The following is a 17,665-nucleotide window of genomic DNA, read 5'->3' on the forward strand; positions in this document are numbered from 1 at the left end:
TTTTTTTGTATTTTTAGTAGAGATGGGGTTTCACCGTGTTAGCCAGGATGGTCTCGAACTCCTGACCTCGTGATCAGCCCACCTCAGCCTCCCAAAGTGTTGAGATTACAGAATTTTTGCTTTTTTATTTTTTAAGACGGAATCTCACTCTGTCACCCAGGCTTAAGTGCAGTGTCACAATCTCAGCTCACTGCAACTTTCACCTCCCCGGTTCAAGCGATTCTCCCACCTCAGCCTTCTGAGTAGCTGAAATTACAGGCGTCCGCCACTACACATGTCTAATTTTTGTAATTTTAGTAGAGACGGGGTTTCACCATGTTGGCCAGGCTGGTCTTGAACTCCTGACCTCAAGTGATCCGCCCATCTTGGCCTCTCAAAGTGCTGGGATTACAAGCCCGAGCCACAGTGCCCAGCCAGATACTGCACCCAGCCAGATACTGAATTTTTTAATTCAGTTTCCCGTATGTTACCAGTTGAGAAACAGTAACCTAAGGAGCAGGAATGAGATCCTTGGCCTATAAGCAAGCACTTATAAATTTACAAGAAAAATGAGATAAAGATTTGAAAACAGACAATTCTGGGAATGAAAAGAGATAGATTTTTTTTAAAATTAGGATTAAAAAGCATCATCAACACTAACAGTTAAAACTGACAAATGACCTGAACAATAAGAAGACTTTAAAAGTGTGACCACTTGTAGGCCAGGCGTGGTGGCTCACACCTGTAATCCCAGCACTTTGGGAGGCCAAGGTGGGCGGATTGTTTGAGGTCAGAACTTCTAGACCAGCCTGGCCAACATGGCAAAACCCTATCTCTACTAAAAACACAAAAATTAGCCAGGCGTGGTGGCACGCCCCTGTAATCCCAGCTATTCAGGAGGCTGAGGCAGAAGAATCGCCTGAACCTGGGAGGTGGAGACTGCAGTGAGCCAAGATCATGCCACTACACTCCAGCCTGGGCAACACAGTGAGACTCTGTCTCAAAAATAAATAAATAAAAGGTAAAAGGACCCATGATTATGCAATAAAGAAACATCAATAACACTGTTCAAAAAGGACAGATTGAATGGGTCCAAAATGCCCAGGCCTTTGATATATATTTTCTATAAGTTAGATAATTGCTTTCAAATCAATTGCTAGAGTGTAAAAAACAAAATTCCTTAGTTTTACCAGTACTCAATCCCATTGCAAGGGTTTTCAAAAGAAACAAATTACTGTCACCCACTGGAAAAATATATACCATTTTCACACGTACCAATTTGGAAATATGGCTATTTTCTATGCACAATGTTCTTTAAATTAGACGATAAAAGTTTTAATGGATAAAAACGTCTTTATTTCAGTGTTAACAGTGTATTCTGAGACTGAGCCTACAAACTTAAATATTATAGTGGCTGTTTCAGAAAAAATGGCCAGGGAAATATGATCCTCTGCTTTTATTCAAAAATCACAGATTCATAGGATTCCAGAAAAAAGGTACCTTAGTGATTGATTCTAATTCCCTTGCTTTACAGAAGAGGGAAATCACCAAGCTAGAAAAGTAAAAAGAATGACCAGGCCGGGTGTCGTGGCTCACCTCTGTAATCCCAGCACTTTGGGAGGCTGAGATGGGTGTATCACCTGAGGTCAGTAGTTCAAGACCAGCCTGACCAATATGGCAAAACCCCATCCCTACTAAAAATACAAAAATTAGCTAAGCATTGTGGTGGGTGCCTGTAATCCCAGCTACTCGGGAGGCTGAGGCAGGAGAATCCCTTGAACCCAGGGGTTGCAGTGAGCCAAGACTGCACTATTGCACTCCAGTCTGGGAGACAAAAGTGAAACTCCGTCTCAAAAAAAAAAAAAGAAAAGAAAAAGAAATGACCAAGGTTACAGTTAGTTACTGGCAAAAAATTAAGATTAATATCCAGGTCTTGCCAGGCGTGGTGGCTCACACCTGTAATCTCAGCACTTTGGGAGGCCGAGGCGGGCGGATCATGAGCTCAGGAGATTGAGACTATCCTGGCTAACACGGTGAAACCCGTCTCTACCAAAAATATAAAAAAAATTAGCCGGGCATGGTGGTGGGCGCCTGTAGTCCCAGCTACTCGGGAGGCTGAGGCAGGAGAATGCCGTGAACCCGGGAGGCAGAGCTTGCGGTGTTGCAGTGAGCTGAGATCGCACCACTGCACTCCAGCCTGAGCGACAGAGCAAGACTCCGGCTCAAAAAAAAAAAAAAAAAAAAATCCAGGTCTCTTCACTCACAATGTAGTATGCTCTTTTGTCATGCCACATTTTAAGATTTTTGTTATTTTGTTTTTTGTTTGTTTGAGACAGTCTTACTCTGTCACCCAGGCTGGAGTGCAGTGGCATGATCTCGACTCACTGCAACCTCTGCTTCCCAGGTTCAAGCGATTCTCATGCCTCAGCCGCTGGAGTAGCTGGGACTACAGGTGCACGCCACCATGTCCAGGTAATTTTTGTATTTTTAGCAGAGACAGGGTTTCACCATGTTGGCTAGGCTGGTCTCAAACTCCTGAGCTCAGGTGATCCGCCCGCTTTGGCCTCCCAAAGTGCTGTGATTACAGGCGTGAGCCACCATGCCCAGCCAGATTTTTGTTACTTTGGATAAAATGAAGCAAGTAGGCAAACAACTATTACATGCTAGGGTTACAGGTTGCATGTAATATTACAGATTTATAAGAAAGGCAGTGAGGTGTAATGAAAAACCATAATGAACATGGATTCAAAATACCCAAATTGGAGCATATCACTTTCTAACTTACGGGTTCTTATCTCCAGGCACTGTTTAAACTGTAAAACGGTATCTGAATGTCAGTTAATGTTACCACTATGATTACTTTTTAACGTTAAGCTTTTTAATAAACCCATTAAGATAGAATTTTCCTCCAACAGTACTACATCCTCATAATGAAGCCACTAAGAGTACGACAAAGTGGAGAGGCTTAACTGAAAGAAACCTAAGCTTGGACTCAAGTGCTAGCCTAGATATTTAAACACTAACCTCACTAAGTGTTAAGATAATATCAATTATGGCACTTAAAATGAAGGTGGCCAGGTGTGGTAATCACACCTGTAATCACAACACTTTGGGAGGCCGGGGAGAGGATCGCTTGAGCCCAGGAGTAGCAAATACAAAATAAAATATAATGGATGAACTTGAGAAAAGCTCTTTTCGGCCGGGCGCGGTGGCTCAAGCCTGTAATCCCCGCACTTTGGGAGGCCGAGACGGGTGGATCACGAGGTCAGCAGATCGAGATCATCCTGGCTAACACGGCGAAACCCCGTCTCTACTAAAATACAAAAAATTAGCCGGGCCAGGTGGCGGGCGCCTGTGGTCCCAGCTACTCAGGAGGCTGAGGCGGGAGAATGGCGTGAACCCGGGAGGCGGAGGTTGCAGTGAGCTGAGATCCGGCCACTGCACTCCAGCCTGGGCGACAGAACAAGACTCCGTCTAAAAAAAAAAAAGAAAAGCTCTTTTCTACAAATTTTATAGACTTCTTGCTAGTTATGCTAAAAACAAAGCAGGATGACAGTGGAGTCAAAAAAAAAATGCAGATTGGAATCCTGGCTCCCCCACTTACTAGTTGTGCAATTTGAACACCTTACTTAACCTCTCAGGCCTCCAGTTTCCTCAAGTGTAAAACAGAATAGTAAAACTAGAGGTAACTAGCCGGGCGCAGTGGCTCACGCCTGTAATCCCAACACTTTGGGAGGCCAAGGTGGCTGGATCACCTGAGGTCAGGAGTTCGAGACCAGCCTGGCCAACATGGTGAAACCCCATCTCTACTAAAAATACAAAAATTAGCCAGGCGTGGTGGTAGGCGCCTGTAATCCCAGCTACTCGGGAAGCTGAGGCAGTAGAATCGCTTGAACCTGGGAGGTGGAGGTTGCAGTGAGCTGAGATCGCACCACTGCACTCCAGCCTGGGGACAAGAGCGAGACTTCATCTCAAAAAAAAAAAAAGAAAAAAGAAAACAAAACAAAAACTAGAGATAACCGAGGTAAAACATCTGGCTCAGTGTCCGGCATGCAGGAAGTGTTCAATAACCATCATTAAATTTGAAAGAAAATTACTAAAATTTGCTACAAAGTTTACTATAAATAATATAACAAAAAATATCTGAATGGTAAGTTTTAATTAAGTGACTAACACAATTCAGCACATACTACCTTAACCTACAAGGGTTATTACTATATACATTTAATGCCCAGGTGACACAGCAAGGAAAACATGAATTTTCACATCTCTCGATCTCTTAAGTAGAGACTCTTTATTCAGTAGTCATCTACTTTGGCTATTCTACAAGATGCTACACATCTGGCTAACAGGTACTCTCTCCCTTGTTGTTGTTTTTTTTTGGAGATGGAGTCTCTTGCTGTGTCGCCCAGGCTGGAGTAAAATGGCACAATCTCGGCTCACTACAATCTCCACCTCCTGGGTTCAAGCAATTCGCCTCCTGCCTCAGCCTCCTAAGTAGCTGGGATTACAGGCTCCCACTACCACGCCCACCTAATTTTTGTATTTTCAGCAGAGACCAGGTTTCACCAGGTTGGTAAGGCCGGTCTCGAACTCCTGACCTTGTGATCCACCCACCTCGGCCTCCCAAAGTGTTGGGATTACAGGCATGAGCCACCTCACCTGGTCCCTTGGTTTTAACTTAAACTTCTTTCTTTATATATATAGCTCTAACCCAGAGTGGGAGATTTAAGGTGTGTGGCCTCCAGTTACAACATATAAAAGCACACCTATAAAAGGATTTCAATGAACCAACTATCTAAAAATCATAGAGCTTCAATTATTTTCTCCAAGAAAAATACATCTTATACAGCCATAATTTGAGATTAGCTATTATGTGATATAAAGATTTCATGCATCCACAAAAATTCTCAGTGAGAGATCTGCTATCTGCTTACAGTTGTAAAATTATCAGTTCTTTAAGAAGCAGACTGTAATCTTGAGGATTTAAAATATCATTTGATGTAAATGTTTAGATCTGCTTTATTTACGTATCTTTTATTGACTGAAAGTAAATATTTAAAATATTTTCAACATATAAGCAATAAGTTTATTTACTACTTCCTAAGAAGCCAATTACTAATTGTCTCAGTCCTTGTAAATTAGGTCAATAAAGAGGTAAATGGTTTTAAGAAATACTCAATGAACTTCATTAACACTATCATTTGTAGCCATTCTCATCTGTATTCTGGCGTGGAACACGTCACATCATACTAAGTGAATAGCTTTTAGTTTATAAACAAACATTTAATCATGAAACCGTCCAAGAAGGATTCCCCCCCTTATTCTTTTTTTTTACCTTCTCAGATCATATTTAGAAAGCTTTAGTTGCCAGCTACATCAGCTACAAGTTAAAAAGAAACCTCTTAATAAAGCAACAAATTTTCTTAGCACTTTATTACACAGTATGCCACCCCTACAGAGACCGTAAATTAAAATATGAGAATTATAAAAACAGAAAATAGCAATGTAATTTTAAAGCACACACAAGAGAATACTTTCCAACAATTATTCAACCTAAAATGAATAGCAAACTGATAAAGAGCTAATTCCACAGGCAAAAGACTGTCCCCGACTCAAATCTTCAGTATCTGGAACTGCCTTTCAAGATTCCTGTTAACTGCTGAATATCTATTCAGTAATTTTAGTGACATTCTGGATTTTTACAGTACTACTGAATACGAAACCACCGTAAATTAACTTTAGTTGGACTCTGTACATGAGGGTCATCCAATGTTCTATTAAAAATCAAATAATATATTCCATAATATCTTCTTCTAGTGATCAAGTTAAATACTAAAACTCTAAGAAGGCCAATTCTTTGATTTTCTCCACTCTTCGAGTACAACAGTAACACTGTAGCTCTGAACTTAAACTCACCCCAAACACTTCCTATCTTGATCTTCGTGGATCAATTCAAATTATTTTCCAGTTCGCATAATAAGATATCAAATAATAGATTAAACTGACAACCCTTAAAAGTTTTCACTCCCTGCACCTACTTGTCCAGTTTCTTAAACTTTTGTCTCGCCGTCTTACAATTTCATCTCTCAAATGGAGATGAAGAAAAACACCGAGTGAGATTGTCCACTGAGCTGTGAGTGATCCCAGGTCAGCCTGGTTCTCTGCCAGAAACGACCAGGTGACATTTACTTTTCCTGTAGAAGTTTCTTTCTCTTGACCCTCAAGGAACCTTCCAGTATATTGTTACACTATTATAATTCATCAGTAGTTACAATACTTCACTTCCCAAAGGAATCTCTTTCCTGCACGAGGACTACTCTCTAAAGACGCTTTCAAGACCTTCCACTCCTCAATTCCAGGACAGTAAACCTCCCTCGCTAGAGGAGAAAAAGTTTCTAAAAGACAGACCGGAATGGATTTGCTGAACTTTCGTTCCAATCTCAAAGCATGTAGACATCCAAGGGTTCCCAGAAACAATGAGCTACAGAAGTACAGACCACACGGGGAAGAAGAGGAAGTATCAGAACAATACCCAAACCAAACACAGCACCGAAAACCAGTGGTCGCCTCTATCATCCCAGACTACCGCCCCCACTTCCCTAGTTTCACCAAGGTCTCAAACTCGGAGAAATGGCATCCATCCCCTAATTTCCTCCCTCAATAGACAACAAACGCGTCACGAAGAAAGTGGCAGAGAGAAAAGCAGCAGGCTCTGGTGGACCGGAGCCGTGATGGCTGGGTGGAAGGAGGCAAGCCAAGGGTTGTGTAAAGAATGGAAAGCTGAGCGATCCTGGGGGAGGGGGGAATTAGGGCGCCCGAGCTAATCCCCTGCCGGGGCCCGCCGGTGGGAAGAGACCGGGGGCGAATCGGCAAGGGGACTGGGGGCAGCCGGCTGCGCTGGGCTTTCGGGTCGCCAAGAAAGGGGAGCGGAGTCTGGCAGCCTCGCCAGTGGGTGGGTGACGGCGACCGCCAGGGAGGAGGCTCCTTGCGGAGCGGACGTTTTGGGATGAGAGAGCGCGACCTGTCCTCAAGCCGCCTGAGCCCCCCAAGCTCACACCTCAAACCTGCTCTTGGTCACTCCGTTCACGTCCCTCCTCATGGGGCCGGCGGGTGCGGCCCGGGCCGGGCTCTGCGGCGAGCGGAGTGCACAGACCTGGGGCCCAGGACAGGCCCGGGAGTTCCGGGACGGGGACTAGGCGCCGAAGGGGTGAGGCCGGAGCCGTGGGACGGGAACGAGAGACCTCTCGGCTCCGGCTGGGCCTCCACCACCTCCTGTGGCGACAGCGGCCGCAACGACTGCACGTCGCTAGCTTGGCTCTCTCCTCAGCCTCAACTTCAACCCAAAACAAAAACACTCCCCACCTGCCAGCAACGCCGCTGCTCATTGGACAGAGCCGCCCGGGCCTCGGAGCGCCGGGGAGGGGGAGGGGTGGGAGGAGGAGGAGCGCGGCGGCGGCGCGAGACCACCCCTCCCCCACACGGGACCGGCCCTGACGGTGCGCCCAGGAGCAGCCGGAGCGCGGCGGCGGCACGACCCCCTGCGCCTCCGAGACAGGCTAGCCCATCGGGAGAAGGCGAGGCAGGGAAGTGCCTGTGCGTGTGGAAAAGGGGTCTGTGGGGTGGGTGCGAGTGCGCGCGTGCTCGCGGACCGGCGAGGGAGAGTAGAGCAGGACCGCACTCTGCGCCGGGGCCCCTCTTCTGCCCCTTGTCCCCCTCTCCTCCCTCCGCGGGCAAACAGGCACGCACCCACCTGCACAGAACCTCAGCCTCTGCCCGCGCCCCCAACTCCTCGTTACTTGTTCCCCAGAAGCCTGTAAGGCACACACACCCTTCCCGGCCACCCAGCTCCCTTCCCCTGTCACTCACTGTCGCCTTGAACCCAAAGTGCAGCAGGCGGTCCCTGCTCGGAGCCATTTTCCTCCTCTTTCTGGATGTGTCTAGATTGGGGCAGTGCCGCTGCCGCCGCCGCCGCCGCCGCCTCCGCGATTGCCGCCGCCGCCGCCGCCTCCCCCACCCGAGTGTATTACATTACGGGGTGCTGCAGGGAGGCCTGGGGGGCCGGTGCCGGACGCTTGTCTCCCTGTGCATGGCTCGGGAGGGCGAGGGCTGGTTGCGCTGAGCGGCAGGCCGAGTGCCCGTCCTGGTCCGGGGATGGCTGCGGAGCTGCACCTGGGGCCGGGGGTCGGGGGTGCAGGGCCGGAGCCGGGCAACCCTTCTTTTGGCCGGGGGTGGGGCGGGCGAGACCGAAGGGCCTTTGGTTTTCCCTGCTCGGCTGCCGCCGACGCCCAATGGGCTGCAGAGCCTGCCTGTCCGCCAGTTAGGGCGCTGTTTGGTGAGGGCCTCGGCCTGACGTCATTTTGGCGGGAGAAACAAGCGTGTGTGAGCGAGTAGGCGGGGACGTTTTCCCGATGGAAAGAAACACTTCATCATACTCCTGGGCTCGTATAGAAGCTGATCTGTGTCATCATATTATATTATTTTAACAAGTCTGGCCTTCACAGTCTCAGAATTTATGACCAAATTTCCACGAAGGAATAACCCAGGATTTTGTAGTTGTGTTGCCCCTTCTATGAGCAACAAACTACAAAATCATGTCCTAAGCGTGAACTATTAGAAACTGTATAATAAATTCCAGCAGTCCTGGTAGGAGCAGCAGCACTGCTAATTGTATGCTTCCAAAGCAGTTATGAGTTGGTCTTCCTCACACCCCTTTTAATTAGTGGTTTTAGCGACTGACTTGTTATGCATCTAAGAAATTAACAAGAGCAACAAGTGCTGCAGATCTTTAAGAATAGGTATATTTTAGCTGGAGGGCATATTACCAAACTCTTAAAGCACTGTACAAACTTTTTTTTTTTTTTTTTTTTTTTGAGACAGAGGCTCAACTCTGTCGCTTAGGCTGGAGTGCAGTGGCACTATCTCGGCTCACTGCAGCCCCCGCATCCCAGGTTCAAGTCTCCCAAGTAGCTGGGATTACAAGTGCGCCGCACCGCGCCTGGCTAAGTAGAGACGAGGTTTCGCCATGTTGGCCAGGCTGGTCAGTAACACCTGACTACAAGTGATCCTCCCACCTCGGCCTCCCAGAATGCTGGGATCTTTCTTCTTTTGTAGAGACAGGGTCTCCCTATGTTGCCCAGACTCGTCTGCAATTCCTGGGCCCAGGTGATCCTCCAGCCTCCTCCCAAAGTCCTGAGATCACAGACCTCATGTGAGCCACCACGACCGCCCCCCTCCCCTTTTTTTATTAATCCTAGAGGGGGCTTCGTAAAACCAGGGACCTAGCTTCAGAAAATTCATTCTCAGGCCCACAAACCCAGGTCTGTCTTCTCCTCCTGTTCCAGGTACTTTTAATGTTTTTGCTTAACTTCAGCCAGTGGAATGAAAAAGCTTTTCCATTCTGTCTCATCTAAGAGCTGTTTTCTCCCAGCAAAAACTACTGATGCATTTGGTGAGTAACACTGGCAAAGGGTAGAAATTAATAGAATGAAGGCAAGTTGCACAGGTCTGTCAGTTACCCATTCCAGTGGACCCATTTCAAGTAGTACTCAGGGAAGACATTTGCTTTTGACTGACTTTAAAATTGACTGGAGTTTTGAACAAATGAAAAAAGTATTCAAAGTCTAAAATTTTATTACACACAGGCAAATTACTTTTTATCAAAGAAGTTTATTTGCATGTAAATAAACAGGTTATTTTGTAATGTTTCGGGGAAAAAAATCCCACAACAGATTTCATCTACTTTCAAAAAAATGAAAAACCCCAAAGTATTTACAGAACGGCCATATGCACAGAAAACCAAATTTGAAAGATTTTTTTTAAAAAAGACCCTCCCCAGCTGCTCCTGATGTACATTTTTAAACTCAAAATTTTAAGCTCAGTTCTTATAGCTGAACATGTTTCCCAATCTAGCTTCTGAGATGTTAAGTACTTCCTGCCCCTCCAAAAACTAACTCAAGGATAGAAATGTATGGGGGGCAGGAGAGGAGGGGAGAAGGAAAAAAAAATGAGACTGCCCAAGGATTGTGAATAATGTTTCCTATACTGACATCTTGAAGTGACTCAACTGTGGATACTGTATGACTCACTGGCTTCCTGAAAGGGCTTCTGAGAATTCATGATATTGCTGCACTTAATTTTCCGATCTAGGCCTGAAGAAGGAAAATCTTTCAAGAGTCACCAACCTCAAGCCTGGTTTTGGCAATTATATCCTGCGGTTTGTCCCCACCACCCCACCCCCCACCCACTAAAATACTTCTGTTTTAAGACACATTGACATTGAACCTGAAATCTTCATGTACATCAGAGCAGGTTAAGACCAAGAACCCCTAATGTTAAGCCAAAAGACAGAAGAGGAATCAGGTCAAACTGAGAATACGTAAGACACCAGCAGCAGAAGATAGGTAGAAGTTGACTTCATGTCCTTGCCTTCTTTTGAAACAGAAGAATGAGTACACCTAGACAGGAGGGAGGTGTCCCAGGCTTGGTTTATTCTGCCTCTTCTCCTCCACCCTGTGGAGAAATGCAGTGCTCCCTGGTTCTCAGGCAGGGTGAAGCAGTTTAGCCCCGGCTCCCTGTTAAGCAAGTTCAGATGCTGGGTCAGTGTGGGGGTGAGCCCATCGACAATTCAGGGGCTTATCCTTCATCCAGATCCTAACTCGGGATTCTTTGATCTGGGATGAAGACAGAAAGAGAGAAAAGCTTCCCAGTTTACTCATTTTGGTATTGTTGGCCCTGCTTGGGGGAGCTGAGCCCCTGATACTATTCAGTACATTCCCCGTAAGATTTTCCCCACCCAGAACAAATTTTAAAAACCACGTAACTTTTTTTTTTTTTCCTGCAGAAACCAACTGGATAGGATTCAAAACTAGGTGACAAACTCGTGAGAAATCCAACCTGGCTGAATGTCTGAGAAGCTGCTACTGTATCAACATCACAAGATAAAGCACTCTGGTATCAACTGCCCATATCCTCCTTAGTGTCACCCAAGACATTTGACTCTGATATGGTAACTGATAACTTTTCTTGCTCCACTTTGCAATGTTTTGTTTCCTACATCTTATTACCTTGGGACACAAAAGTGGCAGAATTGTTGAGAGCTGATGACCATAAAAAGGAGAACACTAGAGGAAATGAGACAGGAAAGAAAGCCAAAGCTGATTTTCCAACTCTATGCTGACTCCAACCTGCAGAAAGAGCTGAATATAGAAATCTTCTTCCATATATGATGAAGTCACTCCACTTATGACATAACACACAGAGGAATCACCTGGCTTTTTTTTTTTTTTTTTAAACCCAGAAGAGTTGTGCTGGGGACCATGCCCCATCCCACTGATACAGATCCTGAATGGAATAATCAGGAATGGCACAGTGCAGGTGTCAATATCAAAGTAAGGCCGCAGAATTTTGAGAGGACCCTCCAAAACTGAGAACTTCTGTTGCACTCAAAACAGTCTCCTGGATTTCTATATTTTTATGTGAAGGGCTCTTATTGATGTCCTCCAGAATCCAGACTCAGACCTATTTCTCCAAAAAGGTCCAATTGGGTTGCTACATAGTAGCAAGGGTTTATCTTCATGCTCACCTAGCATTCCAGGCCCCCATTACTTCAAGTGAGCTTGAAATTGTTTTAAGTGAACTATGGCTGCGGATTTGTTACTGTTTTATCTCAGGGAGCATACTGTGGAGTGATTTAAAGTTTGGACTCCTTCTCCTTGTGATGAAGAGAAACAATGAGTCCAGCTCTTAGGAATGGCATCAGTTCTCCTGCAAACAAAATGCTGGGATGCAGACTTTTGGCACATTGTGGAAACAGGAGAACTATTAATTCTGTAATGGTTTTCATGCCACTGGGTCAGGAAGGCTGTCCTACACTAAACCTTACTGCATCTGAAAACGTGTTTACATCCCAACAAGCCACCTTAGTTTTTTTTTTTTTTTTTTTTTTTGAAAGGAAAATGAGATTACAAGTCAATACCTCCACAGGGAGGTAACTCCTAATATTCCTATGATCTCTGAACCCTATTTAAACCCTCCTAAAATAAAAATATCATTTTGGTTTTTCTATTATATTTAACTCTAAAGGCGGGCTCTGACTAATCTGCTTGAGCTTGATGCTATAGCACAAGCTATAACCTCCCTACCACCATATAAGCCTTGCTCTTCGGCCTCCCATCATTTTGAACCCTAAACCTCATAGATTTAGAATGAAACACTGTATAAAAACAAACAGATAAAAGGTTAAAATATTACAAATAAATAGCTAAAATAATCTTCCCTCCCCCAGTCACTCCTAAGAAACAGACACCAAACATTACTTAAGTGTCCAAAATGACCAAAGTCCTTCATTTGCCCATGACTCAAATGGACAACTACCCCAAACACAGTTGAACAACCTTCATGCAAATGCATCAAGGAATGTATTGCTTTTTCATTTTCTGCCCAGCCCTTCATATACATGCACTAAAATGAGTTTAAAACATGGCCTAAAAATGGAAAAAGGGAGAAGAAAATATATATGAATATTTCCCACAAAACTGTTTCCCTCCCTTCCCTCTCCCTACACCCCTCCCACCCCCCTCCCTTTCTTAAGCAAGTATTTTAACCTTTTCTTTCTGGCACAGGAACAAAGACTTCTTGGTAACCAGAATCAAACCCTGTGGTTTCTTTAATAGGGTCTGGATATGCCTTTCTAATTCACCCAGCTCGATGTCAAAGCCATGCCATTTAGGATTCTTAACCAAATCAGACCTGTCTGACTCACCCCTTATGGTGGTTTGCCTATAAACTTATCAATAGTTTCTTTTCTCTGGCCCTGTTTCTTTTAGGAAATAAGGTTCCTAATTCCCAATCAGGGCCACATCCATAAGATCATCATCTTCCTCCCCAATCATAAAGTCTGGGCTGAGCCTTGAGGGTCTATCTGCAGATAAGATTGTGTTACTTGTCATAGACAAGGACTGGTCTGAAGAGATGGGTGATTTGGACCAACTCTCTGGCTTGATGCTATGAGATTTTTTCTTGTCTCGGTCTTTGTCCCGGTCTCGGTCCCTATCTTTGTCTTTTACTTTCTTCTTTTCCTTTTTGTGCTTCTTATGTTTCTCTGTGCTGTATTCAGGAAGTGGTCGGATACCATCATCTGAGCTGGGACTATTCTGATAAGATTTCTCTGCTATGGAGGAGCCTGACTCACTTTCACTGTCCAGATTCTGGGGGGTATATGCTGGTGACTTACTATGGCTGGGAGAGCCACGCTCATGCTTTGGAGTGGAACCACTGATGAGTGGAGAGCCATAGTTTTTAGAAGAAGCCATCTGAGGCCTAAGCCCTTCTCCACTACTTTCCCCAGGTTTCTGCAAAGTCACTTTGGCTTTAATGCTGGGGGAGCCTCCATCATGCTTACTGATGATAATTTTTGCCACACCTGTGCTCCCCACATTTTTTGACTCTGAGGTCTTCTTAGAAGAATCCACTGAACTCCCAGAGGTGGAAACCTTTGATTTGTCTTTATCACTTTTCTCACGCTTGCCCTGAAACTCTCCTCCTGACATGTTATGTTTAGAGGACATAGGATGGCTGGAAGAATTTGTGCTCACCCCCATCTGGCCGTCCAGTGGGTCTTCACCCCCAGGGCCGCTGGTGACAACCCCATGCTTCAGTTTATCTATGACAGCTGTCAAGGACGGCTTCTTATTTCTGCTGGGAGATTTTCCTTTGGAACTCCCATGCTGGTTTTGAGAGGATGACATGGAAGAGCCACTTGAGGAAAAGGAGGAGGAAGATGCTGTACAAGAATTAGATGATGGGGGAGTTTTCTGGGACAACGAGCCTGAGGAGCCTAACCCTGAAGATGACTTCATGCCAGAGCTTGAACTAGTTCCAGACATATGAGAACCACCAGAACCTGAACTGATAGGGGACTTGGCTTTAGAGGATGGAGGAGTTCCAGGAACAGGCTTCATTGGAGAGGCAAGCTTGTCAGAGCCTCCAGGTGGCCTTGAATGAGAAGGGGATATGTTTGGTTTACTTAAAGAAGGATTCATAAGTGATGATGGCTTTCCTTGAGGTTTCATCTTGGTGCTGCTAGAGCCACTGCTCAGTCCATGCTTGGTAATGGGAGAGGAGCCTGGCTTCCCCCCAGACTGGGATGAATTTTTGGACTGGCTAGATCCAGAAGACCCCTGGCTAGAATACATACTGCTGCTTAACTTGGAACTTGATGAGCCTTCTGATTTACTGCTTTTCATCTTCCCTGAGGTGGAAGCAGAAGATGAGGAAGAAGAGGAAGAATGGCTATGGTGGCTTTTGCTGCCTGAGGAAGACACAGAACCACTGCTGGTATACTGACTGTGAGAGGAAGGCTTGCCCACCATCACTGTTCCCTTAGGAATCTGAATAGTGATTTTGGGAATGGGTGGTGTGGCAACACCTGGGGGAGTCTGAGATCTTCCTGAACTGCCTGGAGATTTAGATCCACCTGTACTGGTAGGTGGGGTAAAAGGTCGGTTAGAAGAACTATGAGATGGAGACTTTCCCTCAGTGTCTGCTTTCTTCCTCTTTGGAGGCTTATCTTTGCTTTTCCCATCATTAGAAGGGGTCCGACTGCGCTTCCCTGGTTTGCTGTCTAATCCTGGCCCCGCGAGAGTACTATTACTGGTGCCATTGCCTTCCTTTACCCTCTTTTGAGTCTTTTCTTTCCCTAAGTCCCCAGTGGTCAGTAAAGGACCCTGACTACCACTGTGATGCTCCATAAGATCTGCAGGACCTAAAGCTTTGCCGGCTACTGATATAATACTGAAATCAACTGTGTCGGCTTGGTTATTGGCCTTAAACTTGCTCTCCCCATTATCACCTCCAAGCATTGGCACCCCCAAAGTATTTAGTGCCTGAGATGCAAATCCTTTGAAATCATCATTATCCCCACTTTGGCTGCTTTCATCAAAATATTCTTCTCCAAAACCACTTTGGCTCTGGCTGTTCAATAAATCAGGATTGAAATCTACTCCATCATGAAAAAAATGATTGGTAGGAGAGTCACTACTGGGGCTTCCAGCAGCATCTGCAATAAGATCAGCTGGATCAGTGTATGGATTTTCATTATTGTTAGTTTGAAAGACATCAGAGTCAAAGAGGGTACTCTGAGAATGCCCAGAGCTTGAAGAATCTCGAAGAGGGGTGCCAATAGCTGGGCCATCATCACTAGTGCTGGGAAGTTTAGAAGCTTCTTCTGCAATGTCTGAAAGGATGTCAGTTACATCTGGGCCAATGCTGTCTGAACTGGATAGTCGGACCATCCTTTGAATACTGGGTTGGGGGTGAGGTACTGGTTGTGGGTAAGTTGTTGGGGGAGTGCTACACTGGCTTGGAGCTGGAGTGATGTGTGGTGTATCCAGTGTGTCAGCTGTCATGTTGACATCAAAGATAGGGTTCTGTGAGTCAACATCCATTGAAAATAGCTCCCTCTGAAAGTCATCTTCAGTCTGGTGCTTTGGTTTCTCAGGTGGTAATCTTGATGACTTCTTTTTCTTGGTCTTGTTGCTCCCCGAGCATATTTCCATCCGGGGTGAGCCGGAAGAGGAGTTCTGCCTTTCTAAAGGGCTGCTTCCATAAAGGGTTGAGAAATCCTGGGCAGGATTATCTTTAAGAAGGTTCATGAGCATCGGGTGGTTCTTGGTGTTGCCGGCCATCGAAGAGACAGGTGGCGGCGTGTGATGAGGAGGGGTCGGACTCGAGCCAATGGTAGACCCCCCGTTCCCTGTGATTTGCAACAAACTGGTAAGAATTGGGTTCTGAGACACCTTGCTGAAGTCCTCCCCATGGCCCACCGACTCATGCCGATCTTTGATGCTCATGCTCATATTAAACAAGGTGGTAATGGGACCCCCCGGAAAGGTGTTGGTTGGTGTAGTGGTACCACTCATTGGGTTGTTGCCTGTGGTCATGCCATACCCTGGGCTGCTAGCCGGGGGCAGGTTCTTTTTCACCATGTCTTCAACTGTCTCTGCAATGAGGGACAGTGCTGGGGTGTCGGCCTGAATGGTTTCAGCTTTCCTCCGAATAGCCCTCATCGTCACAGGGATGGACATACATCTGCAAGATAAGGAAGACAACAAAGTTAACATTGCAATAGCTGCTGAATGAGACCTGAGATTTAGATAAAACATCAGAGTTTTGCAGTAAGCAGTTTTCAGGTAGGGCAAATAATCTGTAAGGCAAAAATAGTTCTATCAAATACCAGAGCTTTGGGTAAATACATTATAAAAATCTAACCCAACATAAAATTGTCAGCCTCTTATGAATCACACAACAAAAGCAAACTATAAAACAAGAGTCCAGATAATTGAATTTCAAACTGAACTAAAAGAAAATTGGTAATAATGGAACTCAGTAAGAAAATGCCTCCTTAGGGGCCGGTCGCAATGGCTCACGCCTGTATCCCAGTACTTTGGCAGGCTGAGGCAGCTGGAACATGAGGTCAGGAGATCAACACCATCCTGGCCAACATGGTGAAACCCCGTCTCTACTAAAAATACAAAAATTAGCTGGGTGTGGTGGCATGTGCCTGTAATCTCAGCTACTCGGGAGGCTGAGGCAGGAGAATTGCTTGAACTAGGGAGGCGGAGGTTGCATTGAGCCAAGATCATGCCACTGCACTCCAGCTTGGTGATAGAGCAAGATTCTGTCTCAAAAAAAAAAAAGCCTCCTTAAGTCAGGCGTGGTGGCTCACTCCTGTAATCCCAGCACTTTGGGAGGTCGAGGCGGGTGGATCACTTGGGGTCAGGAGTTTGAGACCAGCCTGGCCAACATGGTGAAACCGTGTCTCTACTAAAAATACAAAAAATTAGCCAGCTGTGGCGGTGTACGGCTGTAATCCCAGCTACTCAGGAAAGGGAGACAGGAGAATCACTGAAACCACCAGGAGGCAGAGGTCGTAGTGAGCCAAGATTATCCCATTGCACTCCAGCCTGGGTGACAGGGTAAGACTCCGTCTCAAAGAAAATGTCTTCCTTGGGAGCTTCATGTGGCAATTACAAGGATACATAATTTATTTTAATTAAGGAACCATTAGAAAAATCTTGGCTGGGCCGGGCGCAGTGGCTCAAGCCTGTAATCCCAGCACTTTGGGAGGCCGAGACGGGCGGATCACGAGGTCAGGAGATCGAGACCATCCTGGCTAACACGGTGAAACCTCGTCGCTACTAAAAATACAAAAAAACTACTGGGCGAGGTGGTGGGCACCTGTAGTCCCAGCTACTCCGGAGGCTGAGGCAGGAGAATGGCGTAAACCCGGGAGGCGGAGCTTGCAGTAAGCTGAGACCCGGCCACTGCACTCTAGCCCGAGCGACAGAGCAAGACTCCGTCTCAAAAAAAAAAAGAAAAGAAAAATCTTGGTTGGTCAGAGTGGCTCACACCTGTAATCCTAGCACTTTGGGAGGCCGAGGCAGGCAGATCACAAGGTCGGGAGTTTGAGACCAGCCTGGCCAACATAGTGAAACCCCATCTCTAATTAAAAAAAAAAAAAATACAAAAAATTAGCTGGGCATGGTGGTGGGTGCCTGTAATCCCAACTACTTGAGAGGCTGAGGCAGGAGAATTGCTTGAACCCGGGAAGCAGAGGTTGCAGTGAGCCAAGATCACGCTACTACACTCCAGCCCAGGTGACAGTACGAGACTCTGTCTCAAAAAA

The 17,665-nt window shown here is 45.9% G+C and overlaps 2 protein-coding genes across 2 annotated transcripts in view; both read right to left on the bottom strand.

Moving 5' to 3' along the window:
* The window catches only part of FBXL20 (F-box and leucine rich repeat protein 20), a 154,284-nt gene extending 146,939 nt beyond the window's left edge, over positions 1-7,345 (bottom strand). Inside the window, 1 exon segment of the mRNA XM_017879022.1 lies at positions 7,040-7,345. Coding sequence (XP_017734511.1) covers positions 7,040-7,081 — 42 coding nt within the window. The 5' untranslated portion in view covers positions 7,082-7,345.
* Positions 7,346-9,628: 2,283 nt separating this feature from the next.
* Positions 9,629-17,665, bottom strand: part of MED1 (mediator complex subunit 1) — a 51,308-nt gene continuing 43,271 nt past the window's right edge. The window contains exon 14 of the mRNA XM_017879021.1: positions 9,629-16,068. Coding sequence (XP_017734510.1) covers positions 12,819-16,068 — 3,250 coding nt within the window. The 3' untranslated portion in view covers positions 9,629-12,818. The remainder of the gene's footprint in view (positions 16,069-17,665) is intronic.

This window comes from Rhinopithecus bieti, unplaced genomic scaffold (assembly GCF_001698545.2).
Source record: "Rhinopithecus bieti isolate Rb0 unplaced genomic scaffold, ASM169854v2 scaffold_10685, whole genome shotgun sequence".
Lineage (NCBI taxonomy): Eukaryota > Metazoa > Chordata > Mammalia > Primates > Cercopithecidae > Rhinopithecus > Rhinopithecus bieti.